Raw genomic sequence first — 18,516 nt, forward strand, 5'->3', positions numbered from 1 at the left:
ACTGGTCTTGGAGATTCCGTTTCTAGCCTCTTAAAAACCAGTCACCATGTAAGATGTGCAGATTGCCTGCGATCACTGTGCCATGATTTTGCCAAGTCTGCCTGGAGAAGCCCTGGAGGATGAACTGTACTGAGGAGAGTGAAGGAGACTAGTCAGGGAGCGCCAAGGCAGCAGACGTGGGATCAAGAAACCATCTTGGAAGGGTTTTGGGTAGTTGCTCAGATCCTTAGTTCCAAGCTCAGTTCCCTAGTTGCGCGGCAGAGGCCACACGAATCGGAGACAGCCTGCCTGACAGAGCCCTTTCTGAATTTGTGACCCACAGCATTGTGGGAAGAAGCGAAAAATTGGGGGGAAAAAAACAAACACCAAGTTGTGTGGGTTCTGCTTCTGTTAATGGCCCTGTGTGTTACCATTGGACGGGTCCTCCTGCAGATAATACTTGTAAACTCTGGACAAGAGACAGCCGTGTGAACATAATCAAATTTGACACAAACCGGCAGGTTTGGGAATTGAATTGCCACTTGGAAGAAGGGAGCAGCCCCGTGTGTGCTGTGCAGGACAGTTATTAGAACTCTGAAAGAAAATCTGTACTCCCTTCACCTTAAAGATGAAATGGACAGTTTGGAGTAATCACAGCCGTTGGAAAGCGAAGGAGGGACTCCCAGGTGGGAGAAAGCAAGCCCCGGCTTCTGGGCACCTGCTGCCTGAGTCCATGCCGATGCCTGAATCACACATGCGGGGCAGGCTCCAGGCAGCCGAGCCAAGGATAAAACGATTGTACTGAGATTTGAGCTGCCATGCCAGAGTTTACAGTTTAACTCCATCCAAGATCATTGCTTGCTAAAACAAAAATATTCAGCATTTTCTAGAGGAATAAAATAGAAACCAGAGTTTCCGTGGCCTAGCATTCGCAATGTCCAGGATACAGTCCACACTTACTGTAAGCACAAGAAAGTATGCCCCGTTTTCCAAGAGAAAAAAGATGGCCAACAGAAACTGCAGGGACACAGACATTGGGTTTAGCAGACAGAGGTTTTTAAAGCAATTGTAACTATGCCCAAGGATGTAAAGGAAAATATGCTTCTAATGAGTGAAAAGATAGTGTAACTCAACAGAGAAATAGAAACTAAAAAAATAAAAATAAAAGTAAAAGGGCCAAATGGAAAATCTAGAACTGAAAAACACGGTATCCAAAATACAATTTGAAAATTTTACTGAATGAGCTTGACAGCTCCAGAGAGGTGACAGAGGAAAGAGTTGGTGTGCTTGGAGATAGAACCATAGAAGTCATCCAATCTGAAGAACAGAGAAAAGGTTGACAAGAAAACGGTCATCTGACGTCTCAGTTCTGTGTGTTGTGCATCACTGATCATCGGAATCATTTCTACAGGATGTGGCACGGAACCAGATGCCAGATAGCTGGCTCAGATGTGCATCTAGCATCTCGACTCCTCCCCACTTTCAAGCAGGTATGAGTGAAAGACTCTTAATCCCCTCCCCACCCTGGAAAGTTACTGGCCTGATTTTTTGTGAGAGAAAGGTGATGGAGAATAAAAAACACTTTGCCTTTTTAATGACCAAGACTGCCTTTCTTGAGGAGCACAAAAGAGGTGGCTTTTCTTGTGTTTAACTATTCTTTTGTTGCTGATTTGGATAGGCCTCTTATAGGAACAAAATGTAGTAACCCTTAAAAGGCTTGTGAAATAACTCACTCAAGTCAGGATCAGGTTGCACCATAAGTAAATCTGGAGTGTGCCCAAGTGCTGCTGTGGAGAGGTCATTGGGGCTCACAGGAAGTTGGTGGTGTGTCCCTTCACGTGTGTGATTGCTAATAGCCCTCCTGGTTTCTGAGCAAACATTCTCGAAGGAATGAGAAAGGTCATACTCTGAGTAGAAGAATGCCCCTGTTGCCCCTGCTTTCTTACTGTGCCAACGAAGTGCCTTCCCTGAACCCATTCCTTCTGGGATTTGTTTCTCCTTCCAAAGAATCTGCCACGGCGTCACAGTCCTAGAAGCTTCTTCATTCTTGTAGTCAAATCCTGGTTCTCGCTGGCTGTTAGACATTGACCTTGGTCATTGTTGCCTCCAGGGAAAGCAATCAGAGGATTATGCGGCGTAGTGGGTCTCTCTCACCAGGCTCTTGCTTCCACCCAGATTTGGGCCCAAAGGGAAATTTGGCTCTGTCTCTGCCCTAACTCTGTTTGAGTTAGGGGGATTTTGTGCCACCTAATCTGATTTGGTTCATTCTTCACCCAGAGGAAGGGTGATACCCTGAGGACTGATACCCTGTTGAGTGTTTCTTATGTCCCAGCGTGGTGCAGAGTGAATTACATGTCTTATCAACTTGGATATTTGTATCAGCCCCGAAAAGCAGGCTCTGTTAACCACGTTTTAGGAGAGGCCACCAGGTTGGTGAGTTGCCCGATCCAGAGTAGTATTTAGGTTTGTCTGACTCTGAGCTCCTGGGCCTGTACCATCATGCCTGCCTCTCATTTAAGAGCGTTCCGGGGTTTGCAAGAAGAGGTTTACAACAGGCTTCCTTCCTGATGGACCTCAGACCAAAGGTGCTGGCGGCTGGTGAGTCTGCATCTGCTAGGCCAGCCGGGCCCCTTGTGCCCAGTCTCGGCTCAAGTCTGGCACTCCCGGGGACTCGCATCTCTGTCTCTGATTCATCTACTCGTCAAATGTGAATGTTCCCGGCTGTGGGGACCTTTTGTTGGATGAAACAGACGGGTATCTCTTCTGTGAAGCTTGCGCTCGAGAAGCATCTAGGGCCTAATTATCCTTGCCTCTTTGAACTAGGATCCCAAAATGATTGACAGATTTTCCTAGATCTTTGTGCACTGCCTGGTTGCTTGGAGGTCTGATCAGAAGCCGTTTAAGCCCAGCTGGGTCTCTCTGCTTGTCCGCGTAAGTTCATTCTTTGCAGTGAATGTGGTGGCCCCCGCCTGGATGGCACCCTTTACAGTTGTGGGGCCCTTTCCCTGTTATAAAGATCCTTTTATCTACATTAGTTTAGTGGAGGCTTCGGATGCCTCTGTGGAAAAGGCTAAAAAGACACCATCATCATTTTCTAAATGAGGAAACCAAGGCTCAGAGAAACTGTGATTTCATTCAGTTAGCATTTTTCGAATAGAAACTCCTGCTGCGCGCTCTGGAGGAGACTGAGTCACCTTCGTAGGGAGGTCTGCGTGGCACCGGTACCTCTGACAAAAGCCCCTGTGGCCCCCACCTCCCGTCCGCGAGGAGCAGGTGAGGTGTGGTCCTGTGGGCGGGCTGTGGCAGCTAGCAGTCCCTCTGTCTCTCAAGGGCAGGAGCCGACTGCACCATCGTGACAGGAAGGGTGACAGTCCCCCTTTGCATTTGTGTCTCTGGGCTCTGGGTGGGACGGTCCAGTGTGCCTGGCCTTGGATGGAAGTTTATTTCCCCAGGCCTCCCCTGGGTCTTGAACTCTTAATTCGCTGCCCGTGATGGGTCGTGGTGTTTCTTGAATTGTAAAAGGGTTGCTAGACTCCCTTTTTCCCAGGTCGTGGTAGGGAGCTGTTCACGAACACTTGGTGACTTCTGTTCTTACCTTGTTTTCTGTGCTCGACAAAACATAGTATCTCCTCGCTGCGTCTCTAGTGATTGGTTTACTTTTAAACCTTTGTGGACCTGAAATGGAGATTCTGTTTTGGTTTCTATTGTAAGAAGCACATGGGTATCAATGCCGTAAACATGAAGAAAGCATTCTTTGGCTGCTTCTTTGTTAGCCGAAGGAATGCATGGTTTACTTTTTTTCTTCCCTGTTCTCTCCTTTGCTATTGTCAGAAATGCTCTAAGGGAATTCTTCATGAGAAAAAAAAAAAAACAAAAAAAACAAACCCGGTTGCTGGTTTTTTCCATAAAGCTAAGTGCGTGTTTTCAAAGCGGATCAGCAAATGAACTAGTTTGTCTGCCTTCATTTCCCCCCAAAGAAGTTGTATCGACTACACCGGGCCCTCCGCAGTTTGGGTTATTTGGTCCATTCTGCCAAAAGGTTTGTGGAAATGCTGCCCAGTCCCTCTTTCTCCTCCTCCCTGATAGAAAAGATTCCCAGCATTCACACATATGTTGGATCCCATGTGTTCAGACATATGCACACAGAAAGCTTTCATCACAGCCCTGGCTTCATTTTAAAAATAAGCCTCCAGCGTACGGAAGAGTCCAGCACGTGAAGACCGTGCGCTGGGTGGCCAGCTCTGAGTCCCAGGCCCGAATTATCTGCTACGGAGGCAGGTGTCACTTAGACACGTGGAAGACCTCTGTGCTCTGTTTTTGACGAAGGAAGTTCTGCCCGTTGTGTTACCCTCAACATCTAAATTGTGCCTCCCACACAGCAGGCATTCGGGAAGTGCTCGCGTGGGGATTTATGGTCAGCGTCTCCACACACCGAACACAGTTTTAGGTTCTGGAAATAGAAAGCAAGTAAGACATGACCCTCCTCCTCAAGGAGTGTGTATTTTACCATAAGACGTCCTTATTCTGTTTGCAAACAGAGACATGTAGTGAGAATAAAACCGCTTTTCCACGTGAAAATCAGAGTTCCTCTAGATTTGGGGTTCTGTAATTATTTTTGAAAGTCTTTTATGTTTGTCACGTATTTGAATATATTCTAACTTACTGTAACATGACTTATTCTGATTTGACTTACCCAGATCTGAATTTTAGACTATAAGAACATCTGCAAAGTGTAATATTCGCAAGGAGTTAAACGATATTTTTTTAACCCCAAATTTAGCTTTATAGATCCCAGTGTACTTTTTTCGTTAAAAAAAGTTTTAGACTAAACTTAACACTTGTTAAGCGATCATAACATGATTGTTTTTCGCTGCTTTTTTTTCTGGAGGGGGACTGGTACCTTCAGCTTTTAGCATCTAGATGTGACGGGTCAAGAGCAGGCCAGCTGTTCAACCCTTTTTTATGATTTCTTTCTATTTGACATGTTCTCAACCAGCATATTTGCCTATCAGATCATGAACCCGAAATAATCGGTTGCTATTTCCTAATCCTTTTTTTAGGTTTGTTTATTTTTGAGAGAGTGCGAGCAGGGGAGGGGCAGAGAGAGGGGGAGACGGAGGATCCGAGGCAGGCTCCAGGCTCTGTCTGAGCTGTCCGCACAGAGCCTGACACGGGGCTCGAACCCACGAACCGTGAGATCACGACCTCAGCCGAAGTCGGACGCTTCACCGACTGAGCCCCCAGGGGCCCCCAGTCATTTTAGTGAGGCCGTTGCTCTTGGGGAGGGTCAGTACTTGCTTTGTGCTGCGTCCCTACTGCTGGCTTGTCGGTTCCCCCGGGGAGTTGATGGGAGCGCAGGGAAGGGAGTGCCCGACGAGTGTGGGGGGTCCTCCGTGCCGCTGTATGGTGGGCCCTGTGTCCTCATGCAGGACCAGCGCCTGCGTTCTCGGCCTGTGGGTTCTTTACCCAGGTGACCGTAGCTTGGCCCTCAGTACCCAAGGTCACAGGTGCCTTCTCTGGTCACTGCAGGGAAGGCTTTCCACCCACGCTCACCTCTGGAGCCCATACCTACTCCTCTTTACCCCGACTTTATCCTGGACTCATACCCTCCGTTTCTGTATGTAAACGTGTTACTGGCTGTGGATTCTGGCACACGTGTCCGTATGCAGGTGGCTGTCATTTATGGCTCCAGCGTAACACACACATGTAAACTGACCCCTGGCAGTTCATGCAGTGTCACTCACTTTTACCTTGGCAGAGCCTGGTTCCTTCCCAGTCATCTCTCCACGCCCCCCGCCCCCCCCCCCCTCCCCCAAACCAGTGTCCTTTCATGAGATTGCTCTCCCCAGGTCTTCTCGGCTGGTAATACCGTAATCTGCATGCTTTGCCACGTACGTAGTTTTCCATTTTTACGGGAATCTTCCACCCGTACCTCCGTGCGTGACTACTTGGGGGATTTCAGGTAGGCTGGTGCGGACATCCCGGCAGTGGGTTCTCCTGCCCGTGGCTCCTCTGTCTTTGCGTGCTTCGTCACATTTGGGTCCACAAGTAGATGTGATACTCATACAGCAAGCTGAGAATAGTACAGAGAACCCACGCGGAACCTCGTGGTTAGACACCCCAGATCTGCCTCGTAGTTTTATCGTCTCTTAGCTGTGTAGGCTTGGACAAGTGATTTAACCTCTCTGAGCCTCAGCTCCATCACGTGTAAAACACCTGCCTGTGTGGCTGGAGGGATGAAGTGAGATCGCGTGCGGGAAGTGGCTGACAGCATGTGTGTGGCCGCTCCCCGCTGCTCCCCTCCCGTCCCACTGTAACTGAGAGGCTCCGCTTCAGTCAGTGTCTCCCAGTGCCTGTATTTAAATGGAAATTTATGGACAGCACCTCACGGGTATTTACACAGTTTAAAGTAACCCTCACATACCGTTTTCTGTGTTCAGCACTTTTCTCATAGATGGGGCTTTTGGAAGGAAGTAAAATGGAATAGACAAAACTTCCTTTAGGACGGGAATCCTTTTTTCCCTGGTCACTTTGACCACACCTGCTCTCTGAGTTGAATCTCTCTTTTGTTATTGCCTAGGAAAGAACCGAAGGGTTTTCTCTGTGGGTCCCTGAATCCGTTCTAGCTCACTTCTGAGAGCATGTTAAGGAACTTTCACATTACAGGGACCTGGCCTGTCTGGGTGAGCCTGTGTCTGTCCTCTGTCAGAAACAAGTTGCCCAGAATCGCAGTTTATTGATTTGAAGATTGAATGTATAGGCAAGATCCGGCTTGCTTCGAATTCCTCTTCTTTGTAATGTAATCCTAGTTCAAGAAATATGTCAAAATTCATAAATCAAGCTGTCACCATTAGTTTCCTGAACATACAGTTCCTGTTACAGTAGGCGAAATTAAAATTCCTACCTAGAGGACACATACCGTGGCTCTGCTTCGTGCAGCTGTAAATTTTTTCTTTTTAAAGACCCAAAACCCCTTTTTGTGTCTTGTCATGGAGTGATCAGCTTGTTCTTTCGGAGAAAAGAGGTAAATTATTGAAAAGGAGGAATCGTACTAAAGATGTGAATAAAATGTAACAGCCTGCTGGTGGCTGTTGTTTCACTCCTGCACACGAACCAGGCCCCAGGCCTGGGCTTTCTCGGGCACGCGGCCTCCTCGGCCCTCTTCCCCACCGACCTGTAAGCTCCTTGAAGGCAGCACGCACCCTGTCCGGTGAACCCCTGCCACAGCTCCTGGTGTGCAGCACAAGGAGTCCGTGAACCATGGATCGGTGCCCCCCCCCCCCGTGCTGGTTACTCAGAGTTTGGAGGAGTTAAGTTACTCGCTGGGAGCGATAGCAGGCTACATTCTGCCTCCAGAACCAAACTCTGCCGGCTGGCCTCTACTGTTCTGCACCTACGAGAAAAAGACGTTCGAGGCTTGTCGCTTGAAACCTTTGACCAGCTTGGTGAGAATCCTTAGAGCAGGCACGTTTTACAGAGCAGCGCATGGGGAGCTGGCGGTGGAGTCGTTCTGGACAGCGGTCATGTTCCTTGGTTCTGGCCGAACCGTTTTCTTTGTTGTCTGAAGTGCCCCAGGAGTACGTGACTTCTTGGAGGTTAGCGTAGAGACCTATGTTCCTGGGACGTGCATATTCGGAGAAGCATGATTGATCCATCTCCCACGTACCGAAAGGAAGTCATCGGGCAAGTATTTGTCTGTGGTGACTCAGCAGTTTGTAAAAGCCTGGAATCCGATTTTCTTAACTGCCACTCCGTTTTCTTTACTGTGCCCTCTGATCAGTTTCTAGACAACAGGGATTTTAAACGGATTCATGTTTCACGGTAAAAACAATTATTTCACAGTATCCATAACAAGAAATAGCTGAGACTTTAGGTGACCGAAAACTAGCCACGTAAACTGAGACAAGTACCGTGTTCCTGGGTGGAAATGTGGGGATATTGTAAAGATACTGTTTGGTACTGTTTTTACACTGCTTTATCTATTTATTGGTAGGCCAATTATATCCCCACTAAAGGGGAAAAAAATCCCAGAATTTTGACCAAAAAAATGTGAAAAGAATTAGAGAATTATTTTAGCAATATTAAGATATACTTTAAAAAAATATTTTTTTAATGTTTATTTTGCCTGAGCAGGGGAGGGGCAGAGAGAGAGAGGGAGACACAGAATCCGAAGCAGGCTTCAGGCTCCCAACTGTCAACACAGAGCCTGACGCAGGGCTCGAACCCACGAACCGCGAGATCATGACCTGAGCCGAAGTCAGACACTCAACCGACTGAGCCACCCAGGTGCCCCCAAAATAAACATACTTTGCAGCTAAAATAATCAACAATGTCCAGAGCTTATAGGTTGGTGGAACAGAGCATATACTTTGGAAGCAGACCCCGAGAGGGGAGAAGGCCCCATGTGACCAGAGAGGAGAGGGAGCTTGTTAACTATTTGAAAAAGGCTAAACTTACCTGGAGGAAACACTGAGACAAAGTTGTGTCGATTAAGGAATAAAGTGTTCCGGATAGAAATCATGGGAATCTGGAACAGCACATAATTAACTTGTCAGAATAACCAGGGATATTTTATGGAGCAGGAATAATGAAGATTAGCATAGATAGGACTGTAAATAAGGGAGGAACTCGGGCGTGGAGCTCCTGTCTGAGTTGGGCTAGATAGATAGTACATGGCTGATCGTGAGCAAATTATTCATCCTGTCTGTGACTCAGTTTACTCAACCCAAAATGGAGTCATGGCAAAGGGTGGCTGTGAGGGTTAGATAATCCGTTTAGGACATGTGATAAGCCTTTAGTCAAGGCCAGCTGTATTGGTGTTACCAACTTTTCCATAATTGGAGATGTTTAAGTAAATTACGGTAATGTGATACGCAGCCAATAAAAATCATGTTTTCAGAGAACATTTATTCTCTTGAAACAGTCAGTGCTCAGGATAACATGCTCGGTGGGAATTCAGCACAGGACACAATACTGTATCTGAGGAGCCACGCGTTCATGTGTATCTGTGTTGTAAGCGTACTTTAGAGGCACGGATACATATACGCATAACAAATGGATCCCGCACAGATAGACTACAGCTGTCTCCGGTTGGTAAAGTTAGGGTGGGTTTCATTTTTTCCTGTATACTTGTTCGTAGTCTTACAGTGAATGTGAATTTCTTTCCTAATAACGAGAAGGTGCTATTCAAAAAGGAAAGGGATGCATGTCTAGAGTTCCTGATAAGAGAATGTACTTCGTTCATTGGTGACTGAAATAGTTCTTCATTCTACTTTCCACGGTAGGGACGGCATCTTGACCCCCACTCCCTGGCCGAGGTCTGGGGGCTTTAACAGTTACAATTTCAATTATATTTTTAATTGAAAGATTCTAATAAGCAAAACGTTAGCATACAACGTGGATATTTTGCTAACGAATAATAGTGGGGATGGAGGTGGTAGGGGTGTGTGTGTATGTGTGTGTGTGTGTGTGTGTGTGTGAGAGAGAGAGTGTGAGGGGGAGTGAGAGAGAGAGAAGAAAATATAAAGATGATTCTTCTAGTGTGTTAAACTTCTTTTTTTCCCCCCCTTGAAAGGAATAGGAATTTGAATTTACCCTTTATTGTCAGGTGTTCTGTTTTGGGTCCGTTAGCATCTGCTGAATGCTCAAGTATCCAAGCTTTCTAGTACATACCCCAACCTAGTGTGGATCGGAGTACTTTGACATTGTGAAATCTCTCTGTATCTCCCCAGGCTCTCCTTCATTGAGAAAAGCGCTCTTTCAAATATTGGAGAGTCTCCCATTTTTTTCAAAGGCTAGAGTGGAACTGTCTGTCACGCATCTAACACAGTTTTGATCCTTACCATATTTTGCTTCTTCTTTTTTTTCTTTCCCCCCTGGCAGCAACTAAAAAGAGGATCAAAGCCACGTTCCTATAATGGCCTTGTTTTCGTCAGCGCTTGAAGTCACGATCGGACTGCGCCCTCCACCCCTTTTTAAAAGCCTGTTGCTTGTCTTGTCCCGATAGAATTTAATTTCATACCCATTACATTCTAGTGGACCAGGAATGATATTTAGTCCCAAGCTGTGGATTTTAGTTTGAATTTAAATCTGCTGCTGTGTTGCAGTCAAGAGTGAAGTCGGGAATAATTCTGAGTTCCCAAGTACGAGCGAACATGCTATTTGGCGTAGGGGCAAGAGCTTTTAGTTCAGCTCAACAAATACGTGCCTGCCATATGCTGTGTACCAGCCAGCGCTCCAGACACTGGGAGTGCAGAAACGGATTTGGCCTGGTGCTTACTCCCAAGGAATGCACAGTGTAAAGGGGGAGACAGGTGTAAAAACAGATCGTTCCAGTAGAGCAGAGCAAGTGGTGTGCGAAAAGTATTCCGACTGAGTAGGAGAAATGCCATAAAGGCTTCGTACAAGTGGCTCACCTTGGAGCTTCCTGAAGGGCCTCCAGGATCTCGGCCTTCAGGGAAGAATTAGGAGCAACCGGGCAGGTGGGTGGGACCCTCTGCCTTGGGCCTTTGCTGGGACCTGAGGGGTGGGGGGTGGGGGTGCGGAGGTGACAGAGCGGCGGGCCATGGGGGTTCTGTGGGCCACGCCGACGGGCCCTGAACTCCGCTGGAGGAATTGTATGTCCTCGTAAATTTATTGAAATATCTTTCAGCTCTGAAAATGGTTTTGGGTCTCCTTCACACCCACATATTCCTTCTTTGTGTTCTGTGTGTGTTTTATCTTTTGCCGAACTTCTTCCCTCTTTCACGTTGTGTTATTATTTCTAGCCCTCGGGGTAGAATTTTCTCATTTGTCACCCCCCTTCCCCAACTCCTCTCCCCTCCTCTTCCTTCCGTCTCCCTCCCTGTGGTTTGCCCGCAGGGATTCCTCGTGGTCCCCTGGGTCGTGCGCTTGTTCACAGAGGAGTCTGCTTCTGCTTCCCGTCTCCTAGGGCCCTCGAGGGTCCACAGATCCCACGTCTCACCGGTTTCCGTATTGTTATTTCTTGACCAGGGGTTCCAGTGGCACACCAGCAGTGTGGACCCGGCACCTGCCTGTGGAAGTGGCCCCATCCCACCCCGACCAGATCTCCGGGCAAACTACAAGCCTCATTAAATGAGCAGACAGAGTTTTCAGCCTGTGGTGGGGCCTCATTCTGCACTGGGGGTTTTCATTCCTGGTCACTGCCCTCTGAGGGCCACTTGCCTCAGTCAGACTGACTGAGCCCCCCGGGGGCCGGCCCCAGTGGTGATAACATTCTGACTGCCTTCTCGGAGTGCCTCCTGTGTAGACTCGAGCGTGGCGTTCTAGACGCGTGCTTTATTTCATCCCGTCCAATTCCACAGCCGTGTTCACCGAGTCGGTCCGCCTCTCCAGGCTCAGCGTGGTGGGGTAGGCCCGGCTCCCGACAGCGTCGATCTCAGTGCTGGCTCGGTTCCCCGAAGCTCTCGGAGCAGGGCCTCGGCCTGTCTCGGGCCGGCCCGTGAGCAGGCCGCCCCCGCGAATGGGAGCCGAGACAGGGAAAAAGCTAAGGTGCTTTTCCGCCTGAGCTGCGTGTAGATGGTCGCTGTCGCCCCCCCCCCCCCCCCCCCCCAACCTACCGGCTCTCTCTTGGGTGCAAGGCCTGGGAAGGAGGACCCTCTGGTCCCTGCTCATCAGGTTAGCCCTCTAAGCCTTCCAGGTCAGCTTCGGGAATTCTCGTGCCTGTATGGAGCTGCCGGTATCTGCGAAGAGCCACCTCTCACCTGGGCAAGGAGGGGCCCTGGTTCTCAGGACGCCTCTGTCTTCCCTCTGTGTTTCATCATGCTCGGTGTCCCACTATTAACCCTTTGCTTCTCGTAGCTCACATTTGTGTTAAAAGGCAAAGGCGCCTTAGAGGGGAAACACTTGAGAGCCGCCTCGGTCTCCCGCGTATCTGTGCGACGCGTTGCCGTCTTTCCCCTGATGGTGAGGACAGCCCACGCTTAGCTTCTGTGGTCTGTCACGATGGTCTGTGCCAATAGACGATGGTCTATTATTTAATGATAATAACTTGGACACCTACATTTTCTTTTGGAGAAAAGTCATTAGTTGCCTTGGCCGCTTACTTCGATTGGAAAAATAAAATTTTAAGCCCTGTTCAGGACCCTGGAAAATAAGTTACTTCTAAAATGAGAAACAGCAGCAGTGACAGTATTAGGAGCAAGTGTGGTGCCCGCTGGGCCGGAGATGCCTCGTCAGCCCCTTACAACTGTCTGTGCATTTATCCTCGTGATGTTTCCTGGAGTAGGGTATATCATCATCCCTGCCCCACAGATTTGTAAACGGAGGCCTACCGGGGTTCCCGAACTTTCGCAGGGTCACACGTAGTGAGTCAGCAGTAGAGCCACGTAAGAATCCGGGCAGCCCGGCTTCAGACCCAGGCTCTGGAGCCGGCCACTCCGCCTCCCAGCTGCCCGCTCTCCTATCCGTGTTTGGCCTAGACTCATTGTCGACTGGGTCTCTGGGATGGTTGTCCGCTGGGGACATTGTGAGCCGAAGACATGATTCTTCCAGTTTCTCTGTATGACCCCGGAGTCGGTTTCTGTGAATGCACACAGAATACCCAGTATCAGTCTTTCAGTGCAAGAGTCAGTTTTTTGTGAATTAAGTTTAAAATAGGATTGTCTTTGCTCACCCAGACGATTTTTAAGCTTTGAAAGACTGACATTTCAAAAAAAGAGGTCTTGATTAAAGAAACTTTTATCTGCTAATACATAATACACACACACACACACACACACACACACACACACACACACCCAGGCAAAGAGAATGTGTGTTGTTTAATCATTTAAAGAAAAATCCAACTATTAGCATTAAAAGAAAATAGCTAAGCAGCATCTATGATGAGCTTCTTAAAAGGTCTTTCCAGTTTTTGTTTGATGTTACCTGAGGAGGCCCTCGGGCACAGGGGCCGCTCTCCGAGAAGGGCAGGAGACCAAGCGGAGGGGCCTCACCCAGAGCTTCCTTGTGTGTGTGGTGGGGAGTGATTGTCCTTTTCAGGTTGAAGTGTTTGTATTATTGTACATCTTACGTTACAGATCCTTCCCCAAGCCGCACTTAGCTCATGTTACTCTTGGACATTTGAATAATTGCTTTAGCGTGAGACTAATTTCTGGGTGTGATGTAGTGAGAGTGTTGAATTTACACACTGGAGAAATCCAGCGGGAAACTTTCAAAGTAGGTCCTTTCCACGGCAGAGTTGGGGCCCGAGGGCCGCCGGGGCTGAAGTTCTGTGTGTTTAATCCCACGGGACGGTGCGTGACCGTGGAGGAGGAGGGAGCCAGGGTGAGGACTGTAACTAAGAGGACAGACACAGTTTGAGATGTTTTCCGAAGCAGATCACACCCTCCTCCTCCTCCTCCTTCTCTCTGGGGCGAGGAGTGACTCTGGGTCTGCACCTGCAGCTCCAGAACGGACAGCCTGGGGGCTGGGGGTGTGGAGGAGGAGGGCCGGGAAGTCTGAGCCGGGAGGTGGGCGGCGGGGGTGTTGACAGGAAGAATCCGACTGGCAGGCCTCTGGGAGCGGAGGGGAGGGCGTGTCTCCCGCCTGCTGGAATTTCAGCCCTGGCAACTCTGGGGCTACATCCTCCTCCCTCCCCTAACCAAAAACAAAGCAAAACAAAAAAATATGTCAGCGCTTCAGTGCAGTGAGGGGCAGTACCGGCTGCCCTGCTAAACGGCGGGCGCGGGCAGCCGCGCGGAGGTGCGCCCTCCAGCCGCCCCGAGCCCTGGCCCAGCCCTGGGGTCCCCGAGGGGTGCGCCGCAAAAGGGAGGAGTGGACGTTTCATTCGGCGCTTGGAGAAGGAGATGGGTCCTTTCTGGACTCCGCTCAAGACAGATTTGTTTCTCATCTCGAAAAATCATTTCTAGCAGTTTTACAAGAAACCTTAGCACAGCACTGGTAAATACGGGGAGGACAAAACGTGTTCTTTTCCACATACACAGAGGACTCGGGGAGTTTCGTGGATACTAACCTTATGGGTCAAATTGTTTTGGAATTTTAGTTACCAAAGTTTTGACTCAAATTCTCAGTTGGCACTTCATTTGCCTTTCAGTGTTCTCCGCCTTCTGGGTAGTTTTTCTAAACCATTCAGCTTGGCTTTATCAGGAAGTTAAGCACTGATAACGCTTTCCCCGTATCTGACGTAGTCACTAAAGTGGCATTTATTAGACTTCTGTGTACGCTGTTTATTGGTTTTATTTCAATTTGCAGAAGAGGAAACACAGAGTTCAGCTTTTGTGCGGAGATGCACAGACTCAGATTACAGTTAACGCTCCCACGTTGGGATGGCCGAGAGTGACTCGGCCCTGTCGCCGGAACGTGGCCGCAGGAAGGCTCGTGTGGCGGTCCGGGGCCCCGGTGCTGCTTCCACGGACCCTCAGCCCTGTCACCCTGCGCTCCCAGGCTCCCAGCTGTCCCCCCTGCCCCCTGCCCTCCCCTGGGAAGTTGGTCTGTGGCCTCCCTGGTAGTGCTGTTGTCAGGAGCCGGGGAGCGCGGACCGTCATCGGTGCCTCCGTGTGGCGCCACGGGCTTTCTGGCCATTTTGGATCCGTGTACAAGCTCGGTGGGTGAAACGACAGATCCGTGGCTTGAGATTCACCTGCTGTAGTGTCGTACGTCATTGTTTCTGGTTCAGAACTTTAGATTCAAGCGACTGGTTTTGAAAAACCGAAGTTGTCCGTGGACTGTCACGCCTGATTGCAGGATCGCCTCTGACGTGTGCCCGTCCACGGCTTTGGGGATTCTTCGTCAGTGCGGTGTTTTGCGCGCTGATGGTTGGTTATCTTTAAGATGTTGTTTTAGGTTGCCAGGCGTTAATTGAAACGCACACTGGCCTGTGTGCCTGCGCATGCACGCATGCCTACACGCTCAGCAGAGCGCCAGGAGCTGTGATTTAAAGTGGAATTGATAGAGCAGTGTGTAATGTGTTATATTTAGGCAGGCTCCTCGTACAGCTTCATGTGACATCTCGTTTGTTAAAAGCCCGAGGCATCAGTAATCTTTATAGCAAGAATTCTAGTGCTGTGTTATGCATTCCAGGCTCACTGTCTCTTCTGCCCACTAAATATATGGCTTTTATGGACTTATAAATCATGACAGTAGGATTCGTACATACCCAAAAACGAAGGGATTAAATCTTTACAGGGTTACCAAGATTTAATGTAATTTAGACATTATTCTTACTTAGAAGTAACGTTTTTATCTAAGGGCAGCGTATCTCATATCTTTGAAGGGAATCCGAAAAACATAGCGCCAGAGAAACGAATATTTGTTAAGAGTGTACCGTGTGCCAAACGTTGTGCTCAAGTGCCAGGGCGGAAGGACGGGAGAGAGGTGGTCCTAGCCCTGGAGGGACATGCACCTAGAGGAGGGTGCCGAAAAGGAAAAGATTACCGTGCTGTCTGAGAAGTACTGTCTTCATGATAGACGTAAGAGGCCGGTACTGCGTGGCTGGGGACAGACGGGCAGGGCAGAGAAGTCCCCGTTCTTCTCGTGGCTCCCAACCTTGAAGGAAGAAGGGCTTCCCGAGGGCGTTGACGCTGCACAAACTTTCGGGATAAGTGTTTAATGATGTTGTCAGCAGACGCCGGGTTCACCTGACTGTTCATAAATTTTTCCCTCCCTCCGTCTCTCTCCTTCTTGGCAGCTAAGGAAGACAGAGGGGTGGGTAGAACAGTTAGTCGTGGCCTCCTCTCTCTCTCTCTCTCTCTCTCTCTCTCTCATTCAGGCACCAAAAAATGCACAGATTTTTAATGAATGATTCTGTAAGTGTCGACAAACGTATACACCCGTGTAACTGTCACCCCAGTCAGCGTGGACAGGACGTTTTCATCACCTCAGAAGGTTCTGCCATGTCGAGGCTGGCTTCTGGGTGCCAGTACAGCATCGTGCCCCAAGTAAGGAATGGGGAGCAGGCCGGAGTCCTGGGCTGCATTCTTCTCCTGTGGGGACATAGACTCGTGCTAAGCGTCCACTTTCCTTTATTTACACCTCACTGCGAGCAGTGGCCCACCTCTGGCGTCCTGGCACACGCCGGGGCCCAGTTCAGGGCCCCCGGAGCAGTAGTCTTTCCCGTCTCCTGATGATGTTCTGGACCCTCGGCATGAGCTTTTAGGTAGATTTCTTGTAGGCCAGGTCCCCCTGGGAACGTGTCTTCGTTAGAGTCGTCCGCACTATACTCAGCACGTGTAGGGTTTACTCAGACATCGGGGATGGTTGTTCTAATTCTTCCCTTCAGCTCAGCAAGCACCTACTGAGTGTCTGCCCTGTGCCAGACTCTCTTCAACTCTGGGTTCCAAGACCCAGTCGGGTGCAGTTTCATTCTTGAGTAGCTTATGATCCAGGGTGGGGTGGAGGCGGTTAAACGGACAGGTATCCTAGCGAAGGGGGGTGTAAGCATCAAGAGTTGGGGCATCAGTGGAAGCTTCCCCGGAATAACAGTAGCGGTAGTAAAAGGAGTTGCCCCTTGGTTACCGAGTGCTTGCTAAGTGCCAGGCAGGTCTCGGTACTCAGCTCTTAACTCATTTGTGTTTCCTGATGCTGTTTTTCCCATTTTGCAGATGACAGCAAACAACACTGAGGGCCAGAGAAGTTAAGTATCTGTGCCCAGGACCACACAGCTGTTGAGAGACATGAGTAAGAGAGACTTTGTTATTTAGGCTGCTTGGATTGGGGTGGGGTGGGGTGGGGTGTATTGGTTCCCACAGGACAGATTAACCTATCCCAGCTGGTGTGAGGGTCAGTGTGGAAGGGACTGGGACAGGAGGACTCCCCCATCCCATCCTGGGGAGGAGAAGGCAGTTAGACTTTGGCCACGGGCATCTGGAGTGGAGGGAAGCCTGATTGGGGCACGAAGAGAAGACAGGACATGAAGGGACCTGGCAGGAAGAAGCCCAGAGAGGCAGGGCTGCTGGGGACATGGCTCTTGGCGGACCAGCCGTGGGGAGAAGTGAGCGAGCGGCTCGTAGAGGCCTGACCGTGGCCAGGACCGCCTCGGCAGTTTGAGCTGCCGTTGAAGTACCATCTGGAATATGGCGGGGCTTCTCCTCACTCCTGGGCACCTGCGTGAGTGCTCCGGCCGCTCTAACGAATGAAGATTTCCAAATACGACTGTTCTCGAACCGTGAAACTCCTCCAAGCTCTTGCTTACTGGCGTATCTATCTGCTTTTTCATTCCCTTCTCCCCTTTATAGGAAGGTTGGAAAAGCAGTAATTGATGCAATTGTACTATAAGAGGTATAAACTCCTTTTAAAAGTGAAAGTTAACTGTGGTGCAGGCTTGTGATACAGTTTGTGCTAGGAAACATCTTTTTCCTTCTTATGGAACTTGCAAATGCAGCGAATAAGACGTTTTATACAAGCCTTTTATCATCTACTTCTTCCCTGCTTTTGCATAGTCATTATTAGTGATTACACAAAAATCTGTTCTAAGCTACACCCCAGGGAATGGCAGAAGTTGGTTGGTCGTCTAAATGGTCTCTAATTAAAGTTGAAAAAAATTAGGTTGTCGTAGAGGTATTTTTCAAATGTTGGCTAAAACAGAGGAGGCTGGTTTAAGAGCAGTGGGGTTGAAATGGTACTTAAATGGATTAAAGTTTAATTTGTTTTTTTAAAAAACCACATCTGTCTGGGATGTTGCAGGTGCGGTACTAATTTTCAGCAGGTGAATGGACCAGGTGAGCCTTTGCCTTCTGACTCCCAGGGATTTCTGATCCTTAAACAATTTCCTATTTAAACCTATGTTTTTACTTTGCTTTATGGTTTAAATGAGCTGAACAACGAAAATCAGTCATCAAAATGATATTGTACTCATAACAATTACAGAAATAGAGGCTTGAAGTTATTGGCGGGGGGGGGGGGGTTGTAAATTAATTCCTTCTGTCTGTGCTGGCTTTGGTCATGGCATTTCTGAAGCTGCTTTTGTAACCCTTTCCCCCTCGGATGTCTCCCTTGACTGGTCTGTATTTCTTGAGGGGCAGTTACCTACTAGCGTGTGTGTGTGCGTGCGTGTGTGTGCGTGCGTGTGCGTGTGCATCCGGCCTGATGGAGGGTCTGGCTCAGAATAGGCCCTCACACCTTCATGGATGCCTCTCCCCTGCCAACCAGAGGGGTGACTGTTTCTTACTTACCTTCGCAATAATAGGTGACGGATAAAGCAGACCATTCCAGTCGGGTGCAGGATCCTTTGACTACTACATCTTCTTCGCTTAATATTGTTGATCGTACACACACTTGGTGACATCTTTGAATGTGTCTCTGAACTGTATCGTTCTTTAGTAAAATGGTATTCTCACCCTGACTGGCTCGACTGTAATCAGATATGTGCCCTTGGACTTGCTGGGCCTTCCTGGATGTACACCCCACGCCCACCCCCGCAGTCCTGCCCGACTGGGTCTGGTCCAGGCTCTTTCTAGCTGCTCTCATGCAGCCGGGGAAGAGCTGAGCCAGAGTGTGTATTGTGAGGATACGGTGAGGACAAGGAACCCTAGGGCAGGGGCTGAAGGGCCTCTCTGACCTCAGGGAGCTCTGAAGCCA

At 49.1% G+C, this 18,516-nt stretch overlaps 1 protein-coding gene across 5 annotated transcripts in view; it reads left to right on the forward strand.

Annotated features, from left to right (window-relative positions):
- The window catches only part of ATXN10 (ataxin 10), a 166,410-nt gene that overhangs the window by 75,770 nt on the left and 72,124 nt on the right, over nt 1-18,516 (forward strand). Inside the window, exon 10 of one of the 5 annotated variants that reach the window (XM_053199512.1) lies at nt 16,542-18,339. The exons of the other annotated variants lie outside the window; for them this stretch is intronic. Coding sequence (XP_053055487.1) covers nt 16,542-16,577 — 36 coding nt within the window. The 3' untranslated portion in view covers nt 16,578-18,339. Of the gene's footprint in view, nt 1-16,541; nt 18,340-18,516 lie in introns of those variants that run through there. 5 annotated transcript variants of the gene reach the window in all.

This window comes from Acinonyx jubatus, chromosome B4 (assembly GCF_027475565.1).
Source record: "Acinonyx jubatus isolate Ajub_Pintada_27869175 chromosome B4, VMU_Ajub_asm_v1.0, whole genome shotgun sequence".
NCBI classification, from domain to species: domain Eukaryota; kingdom Metazoa; phylum Chordata; class Mammalia; order Carnivora; family Felidae; genus Acinonyx; species Acinonyx jubatus.